Consider the following 25644-nt stretch of genomic DNA (forward strand, 5'->3'; position numbering starts at 1 on the left):
AATAAGTAACCAAGAATAAGTAACCAGAGAATATAGAGTATAAGTAACCAAGAATAAGTAACCAGAGAATATAGAGTATTAAAGCAAGAGTATTAGGAGTATAGAGAGTAGAGAATAGAGAGTTTGCTCAAGAGTTCAAATGGACAGAGTTCTGCTCTATTTTCTTGAGTTTTGCGGAAGCTTTAACAACCAAGAGCATCCAATAGTCATTGAGAATTTGGTGCTTTAATGGCTGAAACTTATGGACCATTTGGACAATTAGTTTATCCAACAGTAAAGACATAAGACATATGTCTTGAGCAACTTAACCCATGAAATAACACATGAACAAGTGATTTTCGATAGTTTTAACTGAACAAGACTCACAAAATATCATATTGAAGATGATTTTCGTGGTCAACTGCAAAATAAAAATAAATGAACCTATGGAACAACCATTTGTCAATTGGTTACAAAGATGCATCTTTATAACAAGCTTTAATCTATTTGACTAAGCTAAATGGTGATGCAAAAACTAGATCTTTCCCCTCCTCAAGCTTGGATTTGGGCATACCAACAAGACCAAGAACACAAGCTTGCAACAACAAGATGTGAAAGAAAAGATCTTTAAGAGTTAAGACAATAAAGAAAAATAGCAAACATTAGAAATGAGTTATTAAGGAACCAAGAGAGCAACTAGGCTCTGATACCATGTTGGTTTTATGAGACAAAGCTCACAAGATAGAGTAAACAATCACTTAGTGATTGATTCCCCCTTTACCCACACAAAAGAGAACTCATTTCTAAGGTGAACAAGCCATCAACTTGTGATGGAATTCACTAGATACACTAGAGATTAACTACTAAATAAAGAAGAGTTTAGAGTGTATTTAACAAGTATTAGGTTGTCCTTAAGGACAGCCTCTAACACATCACTCTCTAACTAATGTACATTATAATTATTAGTTAAGCATATGTAGAGAGAAGAGAGTAATAAATTAGATAGAGGAAATACTTGTATTCAATATGTGTGTGTTACAAAGTAGTCACAAAGCCTTTATATATAGGCAATGAAGGAGTTTTGAATTGTAAACATAAGACAAAGAGTGAAAGTGACATGAGGAGAGAGGGGGAGCTTCATGAGCGCCCAAAGGAGTGTAAGGGACCACTCCCAACGTCTCTTTGCCCACATGAGCGCCCAAGGAGTATAGGGGACCACTCCCAACGTCCCTTTGCTCCCACTTGCTTTCCTTTGACTTATTCAACATCTTTCCCACTCATTCTTTCATGGTCTTGGATGGGCTTTCTAGATTCTTCTATCTTCTTCTGCCTTAGCTTTAGTAAGAGTAGAATCATCTTGGGCCTTCATTGGACACTAATTCAGCCCTTTATGATACTTGAAACTTAGATGGAGCCTGATATCATTCTACTCCTTTGTTACTTCTTCCATCAAGTCTAATACTGTTAACTTATAGCAAAGTCACACACAAGCATAACAATAATAGTGTAAAAAAACTGTAGAGAATAAAAGACATATTTGCATAATACTCGGCAAAACAATACAAGACACAACTATGAACTATTCGTCCCCTTTCCCACCAATTGAAAGCTTGTGGTTTCCCCACCTAACACGTAATGCTTTTGACCCAAACCTTTTGTTGGGTCAACGACTCAGACAGTCAAACTAGGGTTCCACAGAGAGGATCAAGGTAAATAATGAAGCGGCTCGGTTCGGGAAGAAGAGCGAACATCAAATTAAGAACCGTAACGGCTAGGTCCAAAGTAAGAGGTTGTACGTTCTCTAAAGATTTGGAAACCTTCATACTTTCTTCATACTTTGTTTACGGCTTAACGGAAATGGCTGCAAGAAGAAAAAGAAAAAAAAGATTTGGAAACCTCAAGTAGCCGTATATATACTTTGAGATTTTTGTGGTAATGTTTACTTTAAGGTATATAATTAAAGCGATAGGTCTAAAAAGGTCATGGGACACCACCATTACGACTTCAAACGGAAAGGACGTGATGACCACGTAACACAAACCACCCTCCCTAAACAAACATTATACGCCACAACAAAAATCAAACAGAGTTGTAACGATTTAGAATGAGACTGAAGTCAAGTTTGATTAGCTTGAAATCAAAGCTTTCAAGATCATGCAACAGACTCATCTCCTTCTTCCATGCCCGTTTTGGCAATGTCAATACCACACAGTCTTCTTCTTCTTCTAGTTTGTTGTCTTGTCTCTGTTTCCTCAATACTAATAAAGATCAGAGGATGAGCCAGATCAGACCCAGAAGTTCCCCGTGTAACAACAATTTTCTTTGTAACTATTACCATTTTGTAGGCCAGTTTTGATCTTAATTTTATTATACAATTGCCCAATGCAGCTAGTCTGATCGATGGTGTGAAGCTTCTGCATTCAAGGAAGATGTTTCCTTTGGCTGCGACGCAAAGGAACAAGAAAGCGAGGAAGAGTCAAAGATACATGTCAAAGGAAAATGGTGTGAAAGAGGCTTGTAGAAGCTTCGAGAACTATATGATCCATATGGTCGTTGAAGATGGGAAAATTGATGACTTGATGGACATGGAAGAGTTTCTCTATTATTGGAATAATCTGAATAACCCTATCTTCCTTGATCTTGTTACTAGATTCTATGGAGAGCTCTGCACTGACTTGTTCCCAGTCGATGATGACTGTGTTAAAAATTGATCAAAATGGGTTTTTTTTTTTTTTTTTGGGCAAAGAAAATGGGTTAACACAGAGTATATTTCTCTGTGTTGTGTATTTTTGTAAGTTCTGCAACTTCAAGTGACAGGAACTTGATTCACTACAAGTTATATCTCAGTCACAGAAATAAAAGAGAATAATAATATTAAAAAAAAAAGAATTTCACACACACAACTGCAATGTCTTGTTCCAAGTCTGTTTCCGGAAACTTTTATTTCAAAGCATACATAATATAAAGTCGTCGACCAGCTCTATATATTATATAATGGCTAAAAGTCAAAAGGTGGGGGTTTGTCGCTGAAGAAGCGTGCGAAAACCTTATCTTCAAGAATGGCCAAGGCATTGCTAGATCTCATGCATATGGGGGTTTTGTATTGAACCAAAGAGGCACCCTCAGAGATGAAAAAGTTCATGAGAGAATCGAATGTTCCTGGTAGCACCACTCTGATCTCTAAAGCTCCAATCAAACCATTCTTACTCCGATATGCCCTGTAAATAGAGCCGAATGTTTCTTCCAGTACATAGCAACACTCCGCCATTAGTTTCTTATCAAGATCAAGAATTGTGTTTTTGTTTTTCGCTTTGAGTTCCCAGTAACCAACGTAATGGCCTGGAATAGTAGAGATATCTGCATACCATGTAAAATTTGTTAACATTAAATCCGAAGAATCAAGAACCATCCTTGCATTTGCCACTGCCTTTAAAAGCTCTTCCTCGGTTGTTGTCTCTATATCAACGCTTAGAGCCACATCATTTCTACGTACGAATCTAAATTGGGGTGCATTGTTGTAGAATCCACTCACTTGTAAAACATCTCCCAATCGATATCTGTATAAACCTAGCAAGACAAGTTAATTAAAAGATAAGACGAAAGTTGGAAACTCATTATTTTGCATATACACACTACATGTATATATATATATATATATATATATCACTCACCAGTATAACTTGTGACCAAAGGCTCATAGTAGCAGCCTAAATTCACGTCCACAAGATCAACAATTTTGACCTCGTTTGCTTCATCAACAAGTAAGAACTCGAAGTATGCCATTTTGGGCATAAATGTGTAAGACACATCTTGTGGTTTGCATAGAGGATTCAAATTGATCCCAATTGAGGTTTCAGAAGAAAAATATTTCATGGAAACAATCGGCAACTTGTTGGAGTAGAACTCCAATGTTGGAATGTAGTGAGTCATCTGACCTGTAATTACACATTCAACAAATTTGGTTTTTGGCCAAAGTCTACAAATTATACCTCCCCATGAAATCTGGTTGCATTCTTTTTCTATCAAGTTTGCTAACTCAGGATTAGGTCCTCCAAGGATCTCAGACACGCAGTTTCTGCAACTTGTGTCTTCAATCCACTCGCTCACGTGACCCATTCGGATATTACCGCACAACTCCTTCCAATACTCTTCAAGAAAACTGATTGCTCGAACCAAGGCAGAAGCAAAAGCGGCACTCACACTCACAACCTCTTCTCTCCGGACAAGTCCACAGAGAAGATGACAATACATGCTCTGCTTATTGTCTCTGCATAAAATGATTTCGTTGGGACTAGTGTAAGATTTCGATGCCAGGTTCCTAAAGTAAGCGGTTTTTAAGACGATTGTACTCGCAGGCGCAGCTGGCAGACCCGAAGGAGTTGTAGATTCCATTTTAATGAAAGCAAACCTGATCGCCTTCCCTTGGTCGGCACCATCGATGTGCCTATAAAACGAAGAAAAATGTAAAACACTAAACTAGTTGTTCCACTAGACTACATGTCCTCGTACAAAAGCATGAAGGGTTTAGTTAATCATTGTACCTGGATATAACAAAGGAGCGAACATTACTAATGAATTCGACATTCTCCAAGTACTTCACGTTGAAAGGCAATAACTTCATTTTCCCTCCTGAAGTTCCAGAACTACACCCACAAAGTCAACAACCGTATAAAACATTTTGAGACTAATAAACTAGTTGATCCACTAAATCATATGATAAAACTGATTTCTAAAAGGGCAATTGTCATAATTAAATACCAAAAAAATAAAAGGAAATTAAACCAAAAAACGTATCTAAAGGCGAATTTAGTAATGGGTTGGGCCGATATGATATCTGAAGGCTCTCCATTCGCAACACGCTCTATATAAGGCTCAACATCGACGTATGTTACAATTGGTACATTTTTCTTGAAAAGCTCTTTACCGGACCTCCCATGAAGGAATCTCTTGAGATACTCAGTGTTTGCGTTATGTGTAAGTATCTCTTCTAATAAATCGTCTTGTATTTGCTTCACATTCGATGTTAAATCCTCCAAAACCTTATGCATCTCGTCGTCCAAACTTTTGTTGAGATGGGAGCTTTGACTCATATCTGATTTTCTTTAAAGTCGCCTGGAATCAATAGTTTTTGCACATTTGGTTTCTTCTATATGTGTAGCAAGCTGGCTAGTTTTTGAATTTTTAATGTTTATATTATAAAAATATAGTCTAATCTGAAAAAATACTGATAAGAAACAAATACTAGTGACAGCTTACCAACTCTGAAATAATCATTTTTTTTTCTTCTGAAATAATCATTATGTCTTGTATTCTATTTACTGATGGTATCTATACAATTATATACTGCCTCGATCTGTTACAACTTTTCAATTACTTTTTTTTATCTCTTCATGTCTTCCTCTTGTGCCAACTCATTTATAAAACAAGTGAAACGATTCGTAAAAAGCTTAAAGAACAATGGAAGCCAATATCACAACACTCTGAAACAACTCCAACCACAGAGGCTTGAAGAGAAAAGAACAAGAGAATAATTGTTCGAACAACAAGGATTCAAAAGCAAATTGTTGCTTCATTTTTGTTTCTCATTTAATTTAAGTTATATTGGTATACTATAGACACTCATAATTGAGGTTTACTAATGGGAGGAAAAAAAATAAAAAAAAAGTTAGTGAAGATCTAAAATTAAATTAATATTATTTAAAATTTAAGACATTCATGTGAGTATTACCAATGGGAATGCTCTAAGGTGACAAAAGGTGCTTCACGTTTATCTCGAGAAGGTTTAATATACGTGGTTCAACTGGTTCTACTTGGTGGACTCATCTTTTGTATTTTTAACAGATTCTACAATACCAATAATAATAATAATAAATCAGTGAATGGATTCGCAAAGAGCTTAACGCATAATTTAGGCTGTAGGTAACTTTACAGTTGTAACTTGTAAGCGGAGGAATAAATTATTTTCAGGATAATGAAGTAGGTAACCTTTAAATTAAGGGAATGCACTTTACTATACTCCTATAAGATTATCGGTCGTAAAATACATTAAAATTATGTACAGAAATCAGATATTCGCTAATTAATTAAAATATAGGTACATCATTAGTGGACGATTAAGACGTACAAAATATACAATACTATTGTCCCACATGGCCTTTTTAGTAAATATTATAAAAACATAGAGATTCCAAAACTAGCCAGCTGTAGTGATCAATTTATTTAGTTTACTTGAAACACATGCATGCATTAAACCAAAGTATGCAAATCTTGATTCCATGTAGATGTAGAGACTAAAGAAAACCAAAATATGAGTCTAAGATTCGATCTCAACGAAGGTTTAGAGGGGAAGCTGCAGAGTTTGGAAGATTTAGCGTGGAACGTGAAGCAAATACAAGATGAGATGCTAGAAGATATACTTACAGTTAACGCAAACACTGAATACCTCCACAGATTTCTCCATGGGAAGTTTGATAAAGAGCATTTCAAGAAAAACATACCAATTGTAACATACAAAGATGTTCAGCCTTATATCGAGGGCGTCGCAAATGGAGAGCCTTCAGATGTCATATCCGCTCAACCCATTACTGGATTCACCCGTAGGTAAAATATCAGTTTTTTATCATATAAATGATCTTAATTAAAGACTTAAAAGTATCAATTATCTTATTAGACTCGATGTAACGGTTTATGTGTAGTTCTGGAACTTCAGGAGGAAAACAAAAGTTATTGCCTCTTAACATGAAGTTCTTGGAGAACATCAAATTTCTCCGTAATATATGCGCGTTAGTTATATGCAGGTTCGTGTTTCTACAATAACTGTGTATTAGCTAGTGTCGTCATCGTTGTTGACAAATGTAAAATTATTAGGCATGTAGATGGTGCCGAGCAAGGAAAGGTGATGAAGTTTGCTTTCATTAAACTGGAATCTACAACTCCCTCCGGTTTGTTAGTTGGTACGTACTTCTACAAGAGCGATCACTTTAGGAACCAGACATCAAACTTTGATTTTTCATGTACAAGTCCTACCGAAATCGTTTTATGCAGAGACAATAAGCATAGCATGTATTGTCATCTCCTCTGTGGACTTGTCCAGAGAGAAGAGGTTGTGAGTGTGAGTGCTGCTTTTGCTTCTACTTTGGTTCGAGCAATCAATTTTCTTGAAGAGTATTGGAAGGAGTTGTGCAGTAATATCCGAATGGGTCACGTGAGCGAGTGGATTGAAGACACAAGTTGCAGAAACTGCGTGTCTGAGATCCTTGGAGGACCTAATCCTGAGTTAGCAAACCTGATTGAAAAAGAATGCAACCAGAATTTATGGGAAGGTATTATTAGGAGACTTTGGCCGAACACCAAATTTGTTGAATGTATTGTTACAGGTCAGATGACTCAATACATTCCAACATTGGAGTTCTATTCCAACGAATTGCCGATTGTTTCCATGAATTATCTTGCTTCTGAAGCCGTATTTGGGATGAATATGAATCCGCTATGCAAACCACAAGATGTGTCTTACACATTTATGCCTAACATGGCATACTTCGAGTTCTTACTTGTTGATCAAGTGAACGAGGTCAAAATTGTTGATCTTGTAGACGTGAAGTTAGGGTCCTATTACGAGACCTTGGTCACAAGTTATGCTGGTGAGTTACATATCCATGACCATGTGGTCTTATGAAAAACTGGTGTAATGTTTCCAACTAACACCCGTATGCGTGAAATCTAGCGATGCCTTAGCCATTCTTGAAAACAAGGTTCTCACACGTTATTTCAGCGATAAACCACCTCCACCTCTCTGACTTTTCCCCATTTGAGGGCTGCTTTGATTAACTTTAACAGGTTTAATTAGGCATAATTAATCCTTATATTATATATGTATGGTTTGGAATAAAAGTTTGGGAAACAAGAACATTACAGTTGTGTGTGTGAAATGTGCAATCTATTTCTTAGTTTTCTCTTATTCTTTTTCATTAGGTGATGGTATGTATGAGTAAGAGCTTTACCTGTGCAAACAAGATCAAGCTTGCATATTTAGGCAAAAGTCCCAAGTGTCTCGGAGTTACATTGACTTTTAACAATATTTTCCCAAAACTTTTAGTTGAAGAATATAAGAGTGTGCAAGTTAAGTATTATATAAATAAAATTGGATCATATGATCTGGAACTATATATAGATAATACTCTCAGTGGCTTCCATGAAGCAGAGTCGAGAGACATGATCACACCTCGAGATTCTAATATATATTTTTTTTCTCATTCAAAAATCTATACTAAAATAAGACGACAAAACAATTCAAAACTTTTGAATCTGAATCTCTAAATCTTCTTCACCCAATAAATTAAGGAAAAAGAAAAAAAAGTCAAGTCTCTTTCTTTCCATAGTTCTTATAATTGAGCAAGAAGCCCAGAAACAAAAAGTCACTACTTCCTAACACAAAGTGTCCAATGACTCAACTGGATCGTTCTAGGGTTTCCACGACCAAACTGATTCTCTCCGTGGTCGTCGACGGCGACTATTATGGCGGATCATCGGCCGCCGTTCCCTTTAACTGGGAGTCTCAGCCCGGAACCCCTAGACGATTCTTTAAGCGATCCTCCTTGTCCGGTTTCGATTCTGATTCTGATCTCAATTCTCCGGTATCAGCTCCACTCACACCTCCTCCTTCTTACTTCTACGCTTCTCCTTCCTCTACAAAAACACCCGTAAACCCTAAAAAAACCAACACTCTCTTTGGTTCCTTGCTTCCCAAGAATCGTAGCTCCCCGTCGTCTCCGGCTTCTTCTTCTTCGTCTTCATCAACAAGGTCACACTCGTCTTCGGTTACGTCTTCTCCATTGAGGACATCTGATTCGTGCAGCAGGAGGAACAGAAGGAGATCAGTGTGGTTCGAATCTGCTTCGAGTTTAGACTACGGATCCAATCATTATGATAATGCTAAATCTTCAGGATGTTACGCTTCCATCGTCAAGGTGTTACTCAGGGACGTTAAATAATTCTGCTTCTCGCTTTTTTTAGAATCTCTCCTAATTTGTTATTAATTTTCACTTTTTTTTTAATATCGGAAATAATTCTGAATTTTGTTTCCATCTCAACGAATCAATCGATTGAATCATATCAAACTCTAGTCTTCGATTTATCGAAATTAGTTACATGATAATAAAGAAAAAAGTGACAACCATCATTAGGGAAATTAAATAAACAAAGTAGGCAAAAACTAAACGGAGATGCACACTCTAATAATTTTGTGTTTAGCAAGTTGTATAATGGAGAAATTTCGCCAAAAACAGTACATACTATAATGAGATTAGATCTGAACATGTTCTGATCAGTTCAGTATTGCTCTACTTTTGTGCAGTCATGTGAGACCTCAATAAACAACAATAACTTCCACTTACGGTCAAATTCTCAACCATTGAAGTAATTGTTATTCTATCTTTTTATGTTTGAACAAAAAAAACCATCACGTGTATGTGCATAATATTTTTTTTTTTTTTTTCACACATTGGCTGATTCTAAGATTATGAGTTTCTTGAGATTCATACTAATTAGGCATTATTTGTTCACGTCTTGTTGTTTGTGGATCTTGAAATTTATTCCCATCAGGTCAAGTTTTTGGTTCTGATACAAAATTTTCACAGGCTTTGGTCAAATTTAAAATTCAAAAATCGTTTTTACCTCCCTCAACCATAAAACAAAATACAAAATCACTCGAGCTATTTCTCCAAAGGTTTAGAAGACGAAATTGCCCTCTTCTGCAGCAGAAGATAATGCTTCATCTTCCATCTCACGGAGCGCAGCTGCATTTGAATCATCTATTCCCAGCAGATATTGCAGCCTCGAGACTTTTTCCTGCGCGGGTTTAGGATTACTTTTTGAATAAATAGCATATAGATCGGATAGTTCCTCTGAGACCTCCCATGACATCGGCTCAGCCGGCACAGCTTTGTCACATGCAAGCAAATCATTCAGGGACGAGACCTGTAACCATAGAATAACCATACACGAGTCATACCTACAAGCTGAAAAACCAGAGTTTATGTCAAGATAAAGAGAGGCAAACGAGGATTTGCATACCACTCCTTTAGCGTTTCTCTGCCTGAGTAATGCCACGGCTTGGATCAGAGAGTTTGATAATCTACTCTGAGCGAGATCATGGACAACTCTTTTGGCTTTTTCCACATCAATACTGAGATCGGATGGGATTGTCTGGTAAACTTCGATTTCATCAAATTCACCTGTTCCTGATGAGAATATGTCATTCACTGTCTTCTTAAATAATTTCTCTCTCAGGCTCACGGCAATCATGCTGTCAAGACTCACGTTAGCCTCCTTGAGCTCACGTATCTGCTTTATGTTCAGTCTTCCTTGGTTAACAGCAGTTTCTATCGCGTTTGCCATTTTTGTGGTCGTTATATTCTTTATAACCTTCTCGGCTTGTGGCTGAGGTAAACCAACTTGTTTTTGCAACTCGTCTAGCTGCTCTACTCTAGCCTTTGTCAATTGCCCATCAGCTAAAATCACTTCAGCTTGTTGCCTAAAAGCCTGCTCGGCTAAACCTACGTGAATGTTGACTATTTCTTTCGAAGTCAATCCAAGAATCCCACCAAGCTGATTCAGAAGCACGTACTCTGAATCGTCTCTCTTTGTTGTGATTTGGGCGCCAAAAGGGATTCTTGTTACCTCTCCGGTTAGACAGTAGAGCAAGTATGTTTTGTAGAGATCGATTCTGTCCCTGTCAGGAAGGTCATCTTTAAGAGTTATCTCAGTCTGGCCAGGCTTTCCCATCTTCTCGGCAATTTCCTTGTCGGGTCTCGTCTTTCTGAGCGATTCAATAGATCCCCATTCCTCATCTTCACCATCTACTTCTTTCTCTTGAACAGGCTCCTCCTCAGGTGCCTTATCAGATGATTCTCCCTTAATATCAGCAACCATTTCAGTCACAACTAACGTGTTGAAAGCTATCATCTTCTTAAGCTCCTTTGCTGACTCGGTGCGGTTCTCTGCTGCTCTTGCTCGTCTGATATAGTTTGTGAAAACCCTACGGACCTGCATCAGTGAAGAGCTTTGTTTTTCATGTCCTGCTATGATAAGTCAGAATAATAACAAATCCTAATACCAAACATGGAGAAAGTGAATAGTGTGAGACTCACAGACTTGCTAGCAATAGACATTGCAGTTTCTCTGGATAACCGAAGACCGTGGGCAGCCTTTCTTACTGATTTGCGAGTTTCAGCATCATAACCATCCACTCCAGAAGAAATTGCATCCCTCACAACCTGGAAAAGATCAAACAAATAAGTATCAGTAGGTAAACTTTTTGGCAACAAGATGTGAAGGTTATAATGTAGTCAAAATTAAAAGTCAACGGGAAAAGATTGAAACAAAAGATGAGACGGATGTCTTAACAACATATTTTTTTCGAAAAGACAGTAAACTGCAGTGTCAACCCAAGACCATGAAAAATAGGATAAAGGGAGGAGATGATAACTGGATTACCTTTTCAAATATGGTTCCACATATTTCTGCATGAGCTTTCTCGACGGTTTGCTGAGGAATACAGAGCATGACTCTCAACCTTAACAAAGAAGCAACATTGTCATCGCTCAGCTCGCCATCAGTAACACACTGTTGAAGCTTCTGCCGATAGATCTCTGAAAAAGAGTAGGTGCTTGTCATATAATAGAAGAAAAGACCAAAATAGATATTAATTGTAAAGTAACAGCACGTAACCCTGTGAAAACTTACTGGAAGTTTGTTAAGAACCAAATCTACAACACTGAAAGCTAGCTTGCAAGGATAAGGAACCAGCAGGTTTACAAGCCATGAACTAAACTAATAAGATTTTAATCCATGGACCTATCTTATATTCGGGCGATTTGTGCAATTCAAACTGTATACCTCATTCATAACATAACAACATAAGGTTTCATTGGTTAATGCAAGGTCCATATACCTTCATGGATCGAGCCTGCCTTCTGTGCATCAAAGTGTAGCTCTTCGCAGAGCTTTTGAAGGTATTTTGCTTTACTGTCTTGTGCTTCAAGGTCACCACTAGAAACAGCGTTAGCAAGTCTTTTACGGTATGCCTTGGACGTCACATCAATACTAATAGCTTCAGCTTCCCGTTTTCCCAGTCCGAGTATGTTTCTAAGTTGGCTCATTGCTGCGAGCTACAATTCAGCCGAAAGACAATCAGAAAATACAAAAAAAATAATGGGGCTTGGATAGAGGATACAACATCTAAAACACCTGCTCTCTAAAGAACTTGCAACCAAGCTTTAGTATATAATATCTTATATAAATCTGGTGTGCGACTTGAGTTTACCTTATTGTCTTCTATGCGCCCACCAGATAAAGCATCTGTAACATATGCTCTATAAAGGAGCTTTAAATCATCCATTCTCCTCTCAAAATCAGACTCATCACCTAAGCCACAGAGATGCAAGGTTGAGAGCCATAATTTTTATTCAGAAAAGAGGAGGTCAAAAGCATCTTCACCTATCAAAGAAATAGGGCCAATCCCGCGTGCAAATTGATCTGCCTCTGAATGACTTTTCAAGGATACCAGCAGGTTGTTAAACTCCAGCACTTTTTCTAGCTCTTCCACGACAGATGCCAAACTCTTCCTGGATAAATTTAAATAACAATCATTGAAACTACATACTAGACTTACTAGATGATCCAATTTGTTTCCACTATTGATTATCAAAACGATACAAAAACTTATAAAATTAAAATCTCATGACTTTACTTCACAGTAAATAACTGTTAAGCCTTAGACTGCTTTTAAATACTTATACTAGAAAGACACTTCAACAAAGCAAAAGAGGGAAATATTTCTGATCAATTTTTACAAAAACCAAAACTTAAAACTAAAGCAACATGTCAATCTCTGTTCATCCCGACCAAACTCACTGTAGCAAGAAGTCACAACTAATTGGTGCAAGAATAAAAAGTTGAAAGTGTAAACCAAATTAATTCACATGGATTATAATTATTCTATGCATCATCATGCAAGCAATATGTTAAAGTGCTTTACGTTGCTCGTGTGCGAGATTTAAGTATGCTGAGCGCGGATGAAATGTTCTCTATGACTACTTTTCTTGTATGCTCTCTAAACAGGTCTTCAGCTAGCTGTGAGGGAGAAGAAACTGTCAGAAGAAGTATAACCAGACTACCATAGATGCAGGAAGTGAATGCCACAAAGAAATAGAGTACCTCATCAGAAAGCTTGAATGATAGTTGTGCTTTTCTAAGGTCCACAAGGTTTTCTACGTTAATATCTGCAAGAACATGTTTAGAAAGATAACCATGTAAGTTTCCATGCATTAAGCTGACGAAAATGCTAAGCTATATCTATTATCAATTTTAAATGAGAAGTATCCATTACATTATTACAGTCCCATGCAAAGTAACAATTAAGGTTGGTATTCAGACAACTCGCTGAGAAACCATACAAAACCCAATGGAAAAAGATGTGCCACACTAATTGATATAACCAACACGAGCAAACTCTCTTCGTTCTACAAAGGTAACATTACTTCCCATCTCATAATGTAAAACATTACCTCTACCGACTAATTTTAACCGCTCGGCATACAGCTGCTTTGCGTTTTCACGGATAGCAATCTCAACCTAGAAATGAGATTAAGACAATAGCAGAGAACTTCAGATTACCATATCGGAGTAAGTTGCCAATATGCAACTCCCCATAAAACAAATATTGCGCAAAATCACAACTATGGAAAAATAGTAGATGCCTACCTGAGCGTCTGTGACCTTCAATACTCGCTTCCAAGGTAAAAGGAAGGATGACGCGTCTCCAAACACAAGAGCTGAAACATATACAAGCCTCATAAATGCCTGCACTGGAAGCATACAACTTGTGATCACGCTTGTGCTCTTTCTTTCTGAACAAGCCCACAATAAAAATAATAACAAATACTAGGGACTGGCGACTCACCCGACGCTGTTCTGCATCACCTTCACGTTCTCCAGTCTCAAGTCTTTGCCTAAAAATCCTGCGGCCAATCTAAACAAAACCAAGGAATTGGTGATTATGCAACCAAGATACTTCTGAATTAACTGCAAAAAAAAAAAAAAAAAAAAAAAAAAAAAAAAAGCTAAAGGCTAATACAAACAAAGAAAAAGAATCTAGAAAGCACCTCCATGTGCATGGCAGCTGCATCAGGCTCGTCTATCCCCAAAGCACTTTTGAACTTGACTATCTTCGCCACTTCATCCCCTTTGAGAGACTGTCCTTCACTTGGAAGCACGGAAGTTACATACCTAATCACAGATTAAGATGCAAAGATTACTACAGAATTCTCCAATTAAGAGACAACATCTGACTTTTTAGGATTTAAAACATGACTCACCGGCAGTATATATCACAAATCTCAGCCTGGAATGCCTCGTCTCCTTTGTTAACACCATACCTGCAACACATAAGAAGGAACGTTAAGTACACTCGTGTGCGTAAATCTCAGCAATATGACAACAATTCAAGCAACCACTAACCTATCAGCGATCTTTTCTACATCCTCTTTCGTCACAGCGGCAGGATCTTCAAATTCGGCAACATAATTATGCAAACCGATAGCAGCTACCTCCGGTACGGCAGAGTTCAACGCATAAACAACAGCTCCACCGGCGGCTCCAGCTACAGCAGCCCCACCCAAGGCAATATTCCTGGAGCCAGCCAAACGGAGCCCAAGTCCGTAACCGGTAGCTAAAGACGCAGCTAAAACAACAGCAGAAGTGGCAAGCCTCACCGGCGGCGTCATCTTCTCAACAATAGGTTGCAATCCGGTGAGCTCCTTCTTATTTCCGTGTACATCGGAGTTCTTGGCCTGCGTAGATACTGATACTTGGTCGGAGGAAGCAGCTGAGTTGCGAGGGAACGAAACTCGGTAACGACGGCGAGTCAAACACTCAGACTTGGAGAAACGGTGAGGCAAAGAAGGTAGGAAGTGAGAGAGAAGAGGAGACCGTGGAGAAGGTGAAATTGGAGCGTTGATGGCGGCTACGAGGGAGGGATTCATGGTTCCCCCTACTGTGAAAGGATCCTAGCAGTCGTAGAGTGAAGAAGCTCGTAGGGTTTAACACAAGGAAAGAAGAAGAAGAAGAAGAAGATAGATCCGGAGGAAGAAAAGGGAAAGGGGATAGGGCCTTCACAAAAACATCGAAATTGCCCTTTCAAAACGTCGAGACGTTTTTTAATAATATTTTAAGACTGCGTGCTGTTTTTTATCTTCTAAAACGGTAAGAAGTTTAAAGTAAAAAATAAAAAAATAAAAAAATAACCGGCGTGTGTAAATTGGAAACGCGACGGTTTAGGGCAGGGGCAGTGTCGTCGTCGCCGTCGTCTTCGTCGCGGAGAAAAATGTTAACGGCTGATGTACCACCGAATCAGTCAATCTACATAAAGAATATCAATGAGAAGGTCAATAAAGAAGGTAACGCTATTCATTCGTTATTCTGCTTGCTGTATGTAGTCTGCAGATTCTGCAATGCATAAGTTACTTGTTCCCTGTTTTGTGAGCTTGCTTCTCTTGAATGTGTTACCGTGTCTTAGGTTCTCTTAAGGGTTTTTAAAGTTGCTCGATTTGATGTTTTACGACGGTTAAATTAAATGCCTGAGTTAGGACTCTATTGATGTTTTAACGGTTCAACCCTTTGTTTTTTTTTGTTTCCAGAGCTGAAGAGATCTCTTTACTGTTTGTTCTCTCACTTTGGAAGGATACATGATGTGGTTGCTTTAAAGACTCCTAAGCTCCGGGGACAAGCATGGGTTGTCTTCACTGAAGTCACAGCCGCTAGTAATGCTGTCCGTCAGATGCAAAACTTTCCCTTCTATGATAAGCCAATGGTACTTTTTCTCATGTCTTATGTTCCAGCTCTATCCATTAGAAAGTTGCAGAGATTAACTTAGGAGTGGTAATTGAGTTTGCTTGCTGATTATATTTAATTGAAGGAAATATGACGACATTAGATGTTGAGGGCACAAGTGATTGCTAAGTAATAGATTAGTGAAATCTAATTGCCATTACACATTACTATTCAGTATTCACATCATGGTGATGTGTGATCTGTTTGGGTGCAGCGGATACAATATGCAAAATCAAAGTCAGATTGTGTTACTAAAGCCGAAGGGACTTTTGTCCCGAAAGAAAAGAAGATAATGCAAGAAGAGAAAGGTTTAACCTTTCTTGTCTATCACAAAGTTCAAACTTTTCAGCTCGTTTTATCTTCCTCTTCTACTTTCCCATCTGATAATTAACTAAAACACACATTTTACTTTCAGTTGAAAGGAGGCAACATGCTGAAGAAACTCAACAACCAAGCATGCCTAATGGCGCAACCGCTGTGAATGGAAGGCCTGTGGTAATACCTCAACATTTATCTTCTGACAGACATCATCGTTGCAACTTAGTCTGTAAACTCTTGTTTTCGCATTATTTCCAATACCCGTCTCTTCAATTTTGCAGCCGAGTGGGCAAGACACGGTTCCACCAAACAACATACTCTTCATTCAGAATCTTCCCATTGAGACGACTGGCATGATGCTTCAGATGCTGTTTGAGCAATACCCAGGATTCAAGGAGATAAGAACGATCGAAGCAAAACCCGGAATTGCGTTTGTGGAGTTTGGAGACGATGTTCAATCTTCTATGGCGATGCAGGCTCTTCAGGGTTTCAAGATCACTCCACCGAATCCAATGATAATCTCTTTTGCCAAGAAGTGAAAACCAGAGGTTTGTCTACCTTTGAACGAACAAATGCTATGCGGATGAATGGTAGTGGTATACTAATTTGCGGCTGTTTAAAAGCAAAAGGTCGTATCATGCATGTTTTGGACCTTTGGTTCAATTCCGGTTAGTGGTTTGAAGGACCTAGATAAAGCTTTTCGACCAGAATGTAATGAGATTCGAAAAAATTAGCGAGGTTGGTAGAAAATCGCATTTTAAATGCCTTTTTATTATTAGGGACTTAGAGGGAAATTGAAACCATGAATTTAGAATGAGAAGATTATGGGATGTTTATTAACATCAACCAGCCAAAAAATAGTCGGAATCAATAAATAGAAACAACAAATAGGGGCTTCATCTCTCTCTTTTTTCTCTCACTTCCCTTTTCGTCTTTGACCTTTTAACAAAACTTGGAAATCATTCTACATTTGATGATAGCAAGATAATCAACGTTTCCCCAAAATAAAAACAGAGTCCTCTGTTTTGTTTCTTCATCTCACTAAGAGATTCTCAGTTCTCTCTGTCCACATCAAGTAGTTTCTGCATATTACAGAGCAATTCCTCTTCCTCCAAGTTCTTCACAAGTCTTTTGTACGCACAAAAATCAGAGCGATGTCAAAGCTAGACCTGGATGAGGTGAACTCGATGCAGAAAGGCAAAGTTCATGGGCCGTTCTTGGTGGAAAACATGGTGTGCCAAAAATATCACATGTTGACCTCGAAGGGTGTTTTCTTGGGCAGTGACCCTCTCAAATACGCAATGCCACTTTTGTTGCTGCAAATGGCCATCATCATCGTCACTTCAAGGCTTCTCTACCGCCTTCTCAAGCCCTTGAAGCAAGGCATGATCTCTGCCCAAGTCTTGGTAATAAGTTGTCTATAATTCTTTCTTTTTCTGTGATCAAAGAGTCCCAGAGGAAAACTTAGGCTAATCTATGGAATCTTGAGCTCTTTTCATTTCTTTCCTTTTATTGAATTTTGCGAAATGTTGTTATCACGCAGGCTGGTATAATCCTAGGACCGTCTTTGTTTGGCCAAAACGCTGCATACAAAGATATGGTATTCCCCATGAACGGAAAAATTACTTTACAAACTCTCGCGAACCTTGGTTTCTTCATCCATCTCTTCCTACTCGGACTAAGAATCGACGCTAGCATCATTCGTAAAGCTGGTTCCAAAGCCATACTCATTGGTACAGCCTCCTACGCCTTCCCGTTCTCCCTCGGTAACCTCACTGTCCTCTTCTTGAAAAACACTTACAAGCTCCCCCCAGACGTTGTCCATTGCATCGGCACAGTGATCTCCCTCAATGCAATGACCTCATTCCCGGTCACCACAACCGTATTAGCCGAGCTCAACATCCTTAACTCTGATCTTGGACGGTTAGCCACGAACTGCTCCATTGTCTGTGAGGCCTTTAGCTGGATTGTGGCACTCGTTTTCAGAATGTTCTTGCGGGATGGGACAGCATCTAGCATTTGGTCTTTCATTTGGGTCTTTGCTCTTATCATAGTGATTTTCGTCGTCTGCAGACCGGTCATCATCTGGCTGACAGAGAGAAGAAGCATTTCTATCGATAAAACAGGTGAGATCCCATTCTTCCCGATTGTAATGATCTTGTTGGTAATAAGCTTGACCTCCGAAGTTCTCGGAGTCCATGCGGCGTTTGGAGCGTTCTGGCTCGGAGTATCTCTCCCGGATGGACCTCCGTTGGGGACCGGGCTCTCGACAAAGCTCGATATGTTTGCAACTAGCCTTACGCTCCCTTGTTTCATCGCCATTAGTGGATTGCAGACCAATTTCTTCGTGCTCGGAAAGAGCCACGTGAAGATCATTGAGGCCGTGATACTCATCACATACGGCTGCAAATTCCTTGGAACAGCAGCAGCTTCCGCTTATTGCAACATACAAATCAGAGACGCATTTTGTTTGGCCCTCTTGATGTGTTGCCAAGGAGTCATTGAGATCTACACATGCGTCATGTGGAGAGACGAAAAGGTATAATTAGAAGGCTTTCATTATTTTTTTGCTTCTCTGATCAAATTGTCTCTAAACGTAAGATCGGTCCATATAATCAATCTCGCAGGTTCTAAACACAGAATGCTTCAATCTCCTTATCATCACGCTCTTGCTCGTGACTGGCATTTCACGGTTCCTAGTTGTATACCTCTACGACCCGTCGAAGCGTTATAGAAGCACGAGCAAGCGAACGATCCTCAATACGAGACAACGAAACCTTCAGTTCCGTCTCCTGCTTTGCGTCTACAACGTCGAAAACGTACCTTCCATGGTTAATCTTCTAGAAGCTTCTTACCCGAGTCGGTTCAGCCCGATCTCTGTCTTCACGCTGCACCTCGTCGAGCTTAAAGGCAGAGCACACGCTGTGCTCGTACCGCATCACCAGATGAACAAACTCGATCCCAACACAGTGCAATCCACTCAAATCGTCAACGGTTTCCAACGTTTCGAACAGCAGAACCAAGGAACCCTAATGGCTCAGCATTTCACAGCTGCAGCTCCATTCTCCAGCATCAACGACGACATTTGCACTCTCGCCCTTGACAAGAAAGCAACGCTCGTTATCATCCCATTCCACAAACAGTACGCTATAGATGGTACGGTCGACCACGTAAACCCTGCAATCCGTAGCATAAACCTTAACGTTCTAGACAAGGCACCTTGCTCGGTTGGAATATTTATCGACCGGGGAGAAACAGAAGGCCGCCGTTCGGTCCTCATGAGCTACACGTGGCGAAACGTCGCAGTGATCTACATCGAAGGCCGAGACGACGCAGAAGCCTTAGCGTTCTCCATGAGAATCGCTGAACACCCGGAAGTGAACGTCACGATGATCCATTTCCGGCACAAAAGCACCATCCACCAGAACTACGTAATAGAAGAGGAATCCGAATTCTCAGAGTCTCACCTTATAAACGATTTCAAGAGCTTCGCCATGAACAAACCGAAAGTTAGTTACAGAGAAGAGATAGTAAGAGATGGCGTGGAAACCACGCAAGTGATTAGTGCACTTGGTGACTCATACGATTTGGTAATTGTGGGTCGTGACCATGACCTTGAGTCGTCCGTACTGTACGGGCTTACAGACTGGAGCGAGTGCCCTGAGCTAGGTGTGATCGGAGACATGTTTGCGTCACCGGATTTTCATTTCTCGGTACTAGTGATTCATCAGCAAGAAGGAGAGTCTCTAGCGATGGATAATAGCTATAAATTGCCAGATTCACCTCCTAGGGTTGGGGATCCAAGAGTGCACCCACATTTTTCTGTTGAAGAAGGATTTACTTCGGTTGATCGTCACAGCAACCGTTGATTACTGTAGTCTCTCTTTTTGTTTCTACTATTTTTTTCAATTTCAACATAAATAAAGGATGTAGTTTTTAGTGTTTGTTATTTTAACTACAGTTTTGTAACTAAGCGACTGATATTGTAGAACACACACATGTTTTTTGGAATGGTCAGTTCAGTTATTTTCCATTTTTAATTGGATTGAGAAACAACAAAGATATCATGAATGGAGGAAAACCACAATTTAATTAGCAGTTACAGAAACTTAATTATAAAACCTATGTCATAAGAAAATATACACTACAGTAAAATGTTAGCACTGTATCACATGCTTAATATTTCATTTTTTTTTAAAGGAAAATATGCTTTAAATAAAATAAAATGCTAGTCCCGTACACAACAATTAGCCACCCATAGTTATCAACAAAACGACTAGTCGTCAAATCAAATAATCAATCATGACAAATGTCAGTATCATCTAACTATTCTGAAAATGTTAATCAATTTGTCTGTTGTACAGTTGATAACCTTTTTTTTTTTTTTGGACAAACGTACTCTCATAACATAATTCATACTTTTTTCAGTTTCTTGTATAAATCATAAATCTTATAAAATATATCTGATTGAGAGATGTGCTTTTAATATGAGACCCCAGAGTTTATTTCGAGAAATTGAAAGTGGGATCGTTTATTCCCAAGATGTGGGGATCTCAAAGTTGCTATTATGTGGACAGAAGCAACGGACGTGTCATGCTTTGACGTGAGAGATCAGTACGTAGCGTCAGATGATCGTGAGAACGAGTTAGTCACTCTCCGATATTCATATTACAAGAACTACGCTAAGTTTTTTTTTTTTTTTTTTGCGGTAGATACTAGATATAGCAGATCAGTATAATAACCAACAAATAACATATTAGTATTGGTCATTGTGTAGGAGAGAAATCTACAGCATTATAAATATTGGACACAAAAACAAACTTTAACCTTTGAATTATTAGTTTCGCTTAATAAATTAAAGCTAGCGAATGAATTCAAATTTTGGATGTATGAATATGTACGTAAAAATTGGAAGCATTTATTGCTCAGGCGTATGGAGAAGATGGGCTGTTTGGACCAAACATAGTAATGTATAGTTGCATACACATTATATTATACAAACAAAAATATTACTAGTAAAAATCGTCGACCATAGAGGAGGGGAATCAAATAGAAGAAAATAGAAAGAGTGATAAATAAACAAAAAAATAAAATGAATGTCTAATAGAGATGGGGCATCGAAGAGGGAATCCATGTGAAGGCAGCAAATTCAGATGGGCCCGCCAGCTTTCATTTTATCTTTTTTTTTGGGGTCATATATCTTTAAATGTTTTAATAATAAGAAGAATCATAATGTAGTCTTTTAGTCCTGATATTTTATTGCAATCATTTCATATTTTTTTTTTAAATATCTTAATTTGTAGTTGTAGACATCTCCAACCTTTTTGTCCAATAACAAAATTATGAACTTCTTTATACTGTATTTTAAATTCCAGCTGATCATAATGTCATCAAAAATATAATTTTTATTTAACTAGTAACAGTGAATGTAGTTTTTTTACTCTTATAAACTTTTTTTTAGGTTTAAATAGCAACCACCGTACGTACCTGACATGTTTAAACGAATCGAATCTTAGAAACTTTAATGAGTGTTAAAAAAAATATTGTTAACTCATTTATATATAATGTTAAGAGTTGAAAAACAAATCTCTACACAATAAGAATTTCAATTCATTTTACATGAGGAGATAAAACTGTTCATTAATTTACTTTTATTTTTTTATCAATAATCATTAACAAACTTTCATGGTTTACATTATAAGTTGTTTTTATTTTACATTATGATTAAATGTTTATATTATTTGGAATTTGGAACGTATGTTTTTTAGAAAGAAAAAAAAAATCGGTTTCAAAGGCTTTTCGATTGGTCCACTTACATGTGAAAACCTGCACACTAAAGTATAATTATAAATTATTATTTCATAACTACCCAACTTATAAAATTAAGTCTAATCATTCAACAAAGTGGTATTTCCGTTAAACACACATTTTATCATAATCATTGATCATAATTTCATTGATGCTCTTTTAGTCTATAAATGGATCACCACACACTTCAATCCCATTTTTTAAAGTTTTTTAAACCGTTCGCATTCTTCCATATTATTCCATGTAAACAGTGTTAACATGTCCAATAAAAATTTACCACATCAAACTTTGGCCATAGTTGAATTTATATGTGCAATTTGCTTGTGATTAATGACTGATTATCGGAATTCGGAAATCATTCTCAGGTGACTGACTCGAAATTACAACAACATAATTTCAAACACAGATCCTATCCACATTATATAACTTTTTTTCGTGAAATTTTCCTCAAAAAAAAAAAAACAATCTCTCGAAACATAAGAAGAATCCGGCTTCCGGACAAAAAAACACCATTAGCTAGAGAGGTAAAGCCGTAAAGGGAAGAGCGAAGAGGAGTTAATTAAGATCCTCGGTGATACTGTCGAGATGAGGCCGCCACGTGGATACTGACGCCGATCTGCTGTGTCGCCGGCGATGACGGTGTTCTTTACCATCCGAGGCCGACGACACAACTTCTGCTAAGTACTTCTCACACAACTTCACGCATTCAGAATCATCACCTTTAACAACGTCTCCGGTGGCGGCGTCGGCGTTAGGGTTTTCGAGAGTCTTTTTACGGCGAGGAGCGTCCTTTCTCCGCCTTTTCTTCTCCGGCAAGGAAGAATCAGGGATAAGAAAATAGATGCTCCCTCGCTTGAGCTCAGATTCAGGGGACAAGATCAAGATTTTGCGGACAACTCCTTGAGAACATGGTTTGCTTAGGACGTGGTTTGGGTTTGCTTGGAGGATCTCTCCGGCAGTTATTGATCGTGTGATCTCCTCAACGTAGCCGTTTAGATGAACGATCCTGATCAAATCTAGTGCTCCACATGGAAGAACACAAGCCAGACAACACCTTAAGCTGTTTCCCATCTCTCTCTCTCTCCCCTTCTTTTTTTTCTTTGTTTTGTGTATTTATTATGTATTGATAGTAATATCAGATTTATGGGGAAGAACAAGTTGGAGAAGACGAGGTTATATAGGAGCCAACACTTCACGTAACACCGAAGCGGGCTTGACCATACGTCTTACGGACCCGTAAATGACTGAAATGCCCTCTTGTCTTCTCGTTATTAACTTGATTCCACCCTCATTAAACATGTACTAGCATTAATCTATCTACCTAAGTAAATGTTTTTTTTTTTTTTTTTTTTGGATTTATGCTACATTATTCAAATTTCTATCTCACCAATTTATCCCTTATAAGTTAAAAGTATCTTATACCCATTAATGAAATATACTATTTCACGAGCCAAAAAAAACACGAAACGTAAATTTACAAAAGGAATTTACTCGTAAACACGAAAAGGATTTTAAAATACTCCAAATCAATACAAAATATCAAGATACTCGTAAAATTACAAAAGGAATCAAAATATCACGAAAAATACATAATACGTTATGCACCAAATGATCTATCACTATCACATTCACATGTGATTTTTGTTAACTCTCTGCAGTTCAGTACGTAGTCTAAGATCTCTGAGCTGAATCTCTCTGATGAAGATTAATATAGTAAATCAAGCAACAATTAAAAGAAAAATTAATCAAGCAACGATTTTTTAAAATGTCGAAATTAGTCGAGTAGAGATATTCTAACGCTATGTGACAAATTTTGAAGGGAAAAAAACAAAACTTTTTTTTGTTTTCTTTATCGAATAGAACCAAATCTTGAAACTAGGAGCGTGTTGGGATTAGATAAACTACTCGTAATTAATAGTGTGAAGCAATGACTAAAAACTTGGAAACTGAAAAAGGATTATCTATTTAAAATTTCAAGTGTTACTGTACACTGCGGATACTTAAGTAGGATTTGATATCATTGTTGGAAGTAACAATCCATAACTTTTATTCAAATAAGTTTCTTTCTTAATATTCATAACTACATTTTCTCGTTGTCTGTGCTCAAGCTACTTCACTTTTGGAGATATCTATAGTGTTAATGCAATGCTGATATATCCATAAAGATAGAAAAATAAAAGTACGTACAGAGAATAATTAGAACTCATTATTATTGTTCATTAGCCGTCAACGTTTAAATGTGTCATTTTTTTTCTTTCAAAATTAGAACTCATTATTATTATTCATAACTACATTTTCTCGTTGTCTGTGCTCAAGCTACTTCACTTTTGGAGACATCTATAGTGTTAATGCAATGCTGATATATCCATAAAGATAGAAAAATAAAAGTACGTACAGAGAATAATTAGAACTCATTATTATTGTTCATTAGCCGTCAACGTTTAAATGTGTCATTTTTTTCTTTCAAAATTATCTGTTGTTTCAAAAAAACTATTGTTATCTTAGGCGTTAATTTACAAAAAGCATGCAAGAACTATGCCCTTTAAAATAATGTATAGTGATTTGCAAGATCTATTATCTAGCTATGACATTTATGGAATATTTCGTAACATACTACTCGCCAAAAAATAGTGGTACAATTTAATAAAAAGCTACATAATTTAGAAAACTCAATTGGTCGCCATTTGAACAACTGCATGCGGTACGGATCAACACATGTTAGTTACACACCCATATTAATTACGGTGGTTCAAGAACCAACCCGCATGAACAATATTTTTAGAAAGAAAAAAAGATCCAAAAAAGTTGCGATCATGAATTTTATCCAAGAAAACAAAATCAATCAATACAATCATTTAATACATAAATTTACTTACAATTTTACAATATTGAGGCATCGGTTGAACGACGTTTACGTTGATAAAAGAAGAGAACTGATTTTTTTTTTTTAAGTTTAAATTTTTCTGAAAGAAAAACAGCTGTCATCAAGAACAAAACAATAGTAGTATTATATATGTAGACATTATTATGAATGTATTTTTCCTTTAAAATATACTACACATTATCCGCTTAACTATATCGATATATTCGTTTACGTCAATATTCAAATGAGTTAAACCATAATAGCACTGTCAAATGTAGGAACCATTTAAGTATGTTTATTTCATTATTTGTAGTAGTAGTAGTACTTAAAATTAAATTATTGTGTTGCTTTTAAGGCGTTCTGTTAATGACGATTCTCGCATACTAATTTAAAGTCAATACCGTACGTACGTTATGTACTTAACTAAGATATCTACAACTTGCCGGGCTATATAGATTATATGCAGTTTGAAGACCCGTTGGTCTCGGGGTTTAATGAGTAATTAAGCTTACTTGATTAAGCAAGAGAAGGGGATCAGGGGACAAGTAATCCGCAGGACCACATAAATAGTTATATATACTTTTAAATTTGAATAAAAGAATTACTTGAATAACTTTCGTACGAGCTGCTAGTACGTAAACCAAAACCGATTATTTACTGGTTTCGAAAAAAAGAGGTGTTCACTCAGTCACTCTTTAAGTTCTAAGTTAGGATATTTATGTAAAATAATTAGGTTCTCACAATGCATTCACATGCATGCTTTACATTCAAACTTGACAAGGTTCCTT

At 37.6% G+C, this 25644-nt stretch overlaps 8 protein-coding genes across 11 annotated transcripts; 5 read left to right on the top strand and 3 right to left on the bottom strand.

Annotated features, from left to right (window-relative positions):
* Window positions 1-2058: 2058 nt before the first annotated feature.
* On the top strand, window positions 2059-3292 carry LOC104764936 (transcription repressor OFP17-like). Its single transcript, XM_010488547.2, has 2 exons — window positions 2059-2285; window positions 2368-3292. The coding sequence occupies exons 1-2, from the start codon at window positions 2084-2086 to the stop codon at window positions 2688-2690; spliced, it is 525 nt and encodes a 174-aa protein (XP_010486849.1). The 5' UTR covers window positions 2059-2083; the 3' UTR covers window positions 2691-3292.
* LOC104764946 (4-substituted benzoates-glutamate ligase GH3.12-like) lies at window positions 2891-5117 on the bottom strand. Its single transcript, XM_019243329.2, has 4 exons — window positions 4762-5117; window positions 4521-4622; window positions 3651-4423; window positions 2891-3546 (listed from the first exon to the last, which is right to left on the bottom strand). Exons 1-4 carry the CDS (start codon window positions 5067-5069, stop codon window positions 2978-2980), a joined length of 1752 nt encoding a protein of 583 aa, XP_019098874.1. The 5' UTR covers window positions 5070-5117; the 3' UTR covers window positions 2891-2977.
* A 1065-nt stretch (window positions 5118-6182) lies between these two features.
* Window positions 6183-7936, top strand: LOC104764959 (4-substituted benzoates-glutamate ligase GH3.12-like). 2 transcript variants are annotated; one of them, XM_010488587.2, is made up of 4 exons: window positions 6183-6579; window positions 6675-6776; window positions 6847-6932; window positions 7024-7936. In XM_010488587.2, the coding sequence occupies exons 1-4, from the start codon at window positions 6287-6289 to the stop codon at window positions 7086-7088; spliced, it is 546 nt and encodes a 181-aa protein (XP_010486889.1). In that variant the 5' UTR covers window positions 6183-6286; the 3' UTR covers window positions 7089-7936. The 2 variants fall into 2 exon arrangements, with proteins under 2 accessions (XP_010486889.1, XP_010486881.1); XM_010488579.2 differs by having other exon boundaries at window positions 6847-7936.
* A 366-nt stretch (window positions 7937-8302) lies between these two features.
* LOC104764971 (uncharacterized) lies at window positions 8303-9062 on the top strand. Its single transcript, XM_010488599.2, has one exon. The coding sequence runs from the start codon at window positions 8421-8423 to the stop codon at window positions 8967-8969; it is 549 nt and encodes a 182-aa protein (XP_010486901.1). The 5' UTR covers window positions 8303-8420; the 3' UTR covers window positions 8970-9062.
* Window positions 9063-9546: 484 nt separating this feature from the next.
* On the bottom strand, window positions 9547-15396 carry LOC104764981 (protein TIC110, chloroplastic). Its single transcript, XM_010488609.3, has 15 exons — window positions 14497-15396; window positions 14355-14414; window positions 14142-14265; window positions 13940-14008; window positions 13741-13839; window positions 13545-13611; window positions 13195-13259; window positions 13016-13110; window positions 12475-12602; window positions 12302-12402; window positions 11930-12146; window positions 11473-11627; window positions 11127-11252; window positions 10051-11022; window positions 9547-9954 (listed from the first exon to the last, which is right to left on the bottom strand). The coding sequence occupies exons 1-15, from the start codon at window positions 15018-15020 to the stop codon at window positions 9706-9708; spliced, it is 3051 nt and encodes a 1016-aa protein (XP_010486911.2). The 5' UTR covers window positions 15021-15396; the 3' UTR covers window positions 9547-9705.
* On the top strand, window positions 15304-16947 carry LOC104764991 (U2 small nuclear ribonucleoprotein B'' 2). 2 transcript variants are annotated; one of them, XM_010488622.3, is made up of 5 exons: window positions 15304-15434; window positions 15675-15847; window positions 16082-16175; window positions 16283-16362; window positions 16467-16947. In XM_010488622.3, exons 1-5 carry the CDS (start codon window positions 15362-15364, stop codon window positions 16722-16724), a joined length of 678 nt encoding a protein of 225 aa, XP_010486924.2. In that variant the 5' UTR covers window positions 15304-15361; the 3' UTR covers window positions 16725-16947. The 2 variants fall into 2 exon arrangements, with proteins under 2 accessions (XP_010486924.2, XP_010486933.2); XM_010488631.2 differs by having other exon boundaries at window positions 16283-16359.
* Window positions 16948-17092: 145 nt separating this feature from the next.
* On the top strand, window positions 17093-20218 carry LOC104778594 (cation/H(+) antiporter 14). Of its 2 annotated transcripts, none has more exons than XM_010503047.2 (3): window positions 17093-17591; window positions 17729-18724; window positions 18813-20218. In XM_010503047.2, exons 1-3 carry the CDS (start codon window positions 17340-17342, stop codon window positions 20052-20054), a joined length of 2490 nt encoding a protein of 829 aa, XP_010501349.1. In that variant the 5' UTR covers window positions 17093-17339; the 3' UTR covers window positions 20055-20218. The 2 variants fall into 2 exon arrangements, with proteins under 2 accessions (XP_010501349.1, XP_087364188.1); XM_087508062.1 differs by having other exon boundaries at window positions 17161-17568.
* A 2113-nt stretch (window positions 20219-22331) lies between these two features.
* Window positions 22332-23141, bottom strand: LOC147946526 (uncharacterized). Its single transcript, XM_087508063.1, has one exon. The coding sequence runs from the start codon at window positions 23062-23064 to the stop codon at window positions 22549-22551; it is 516 nt and encodes a 171-aa protein (XP_087364189.1). The 5' UTR covers window positions 23065-23141; the 3' UTR covers window positions 22332-22548.
* Window positions 23142-25644: the final 2503 nt, after the last annotated feature.

This window comes from Camelina sativa, chromosome 3 (assembly GCF_030686135.1).
Source record: "Camelina sativa cultivar CO46 ecotype springtype chromosome 3, ASM3068613v1".
In the NCBI taxonomy this organism is placed as follows: Eukaryota; Viridiplantae; Streptophyta; class Magnoliopsida; order Brassicales; family Brassicaceae; genus Camelina; species Camelina sativa.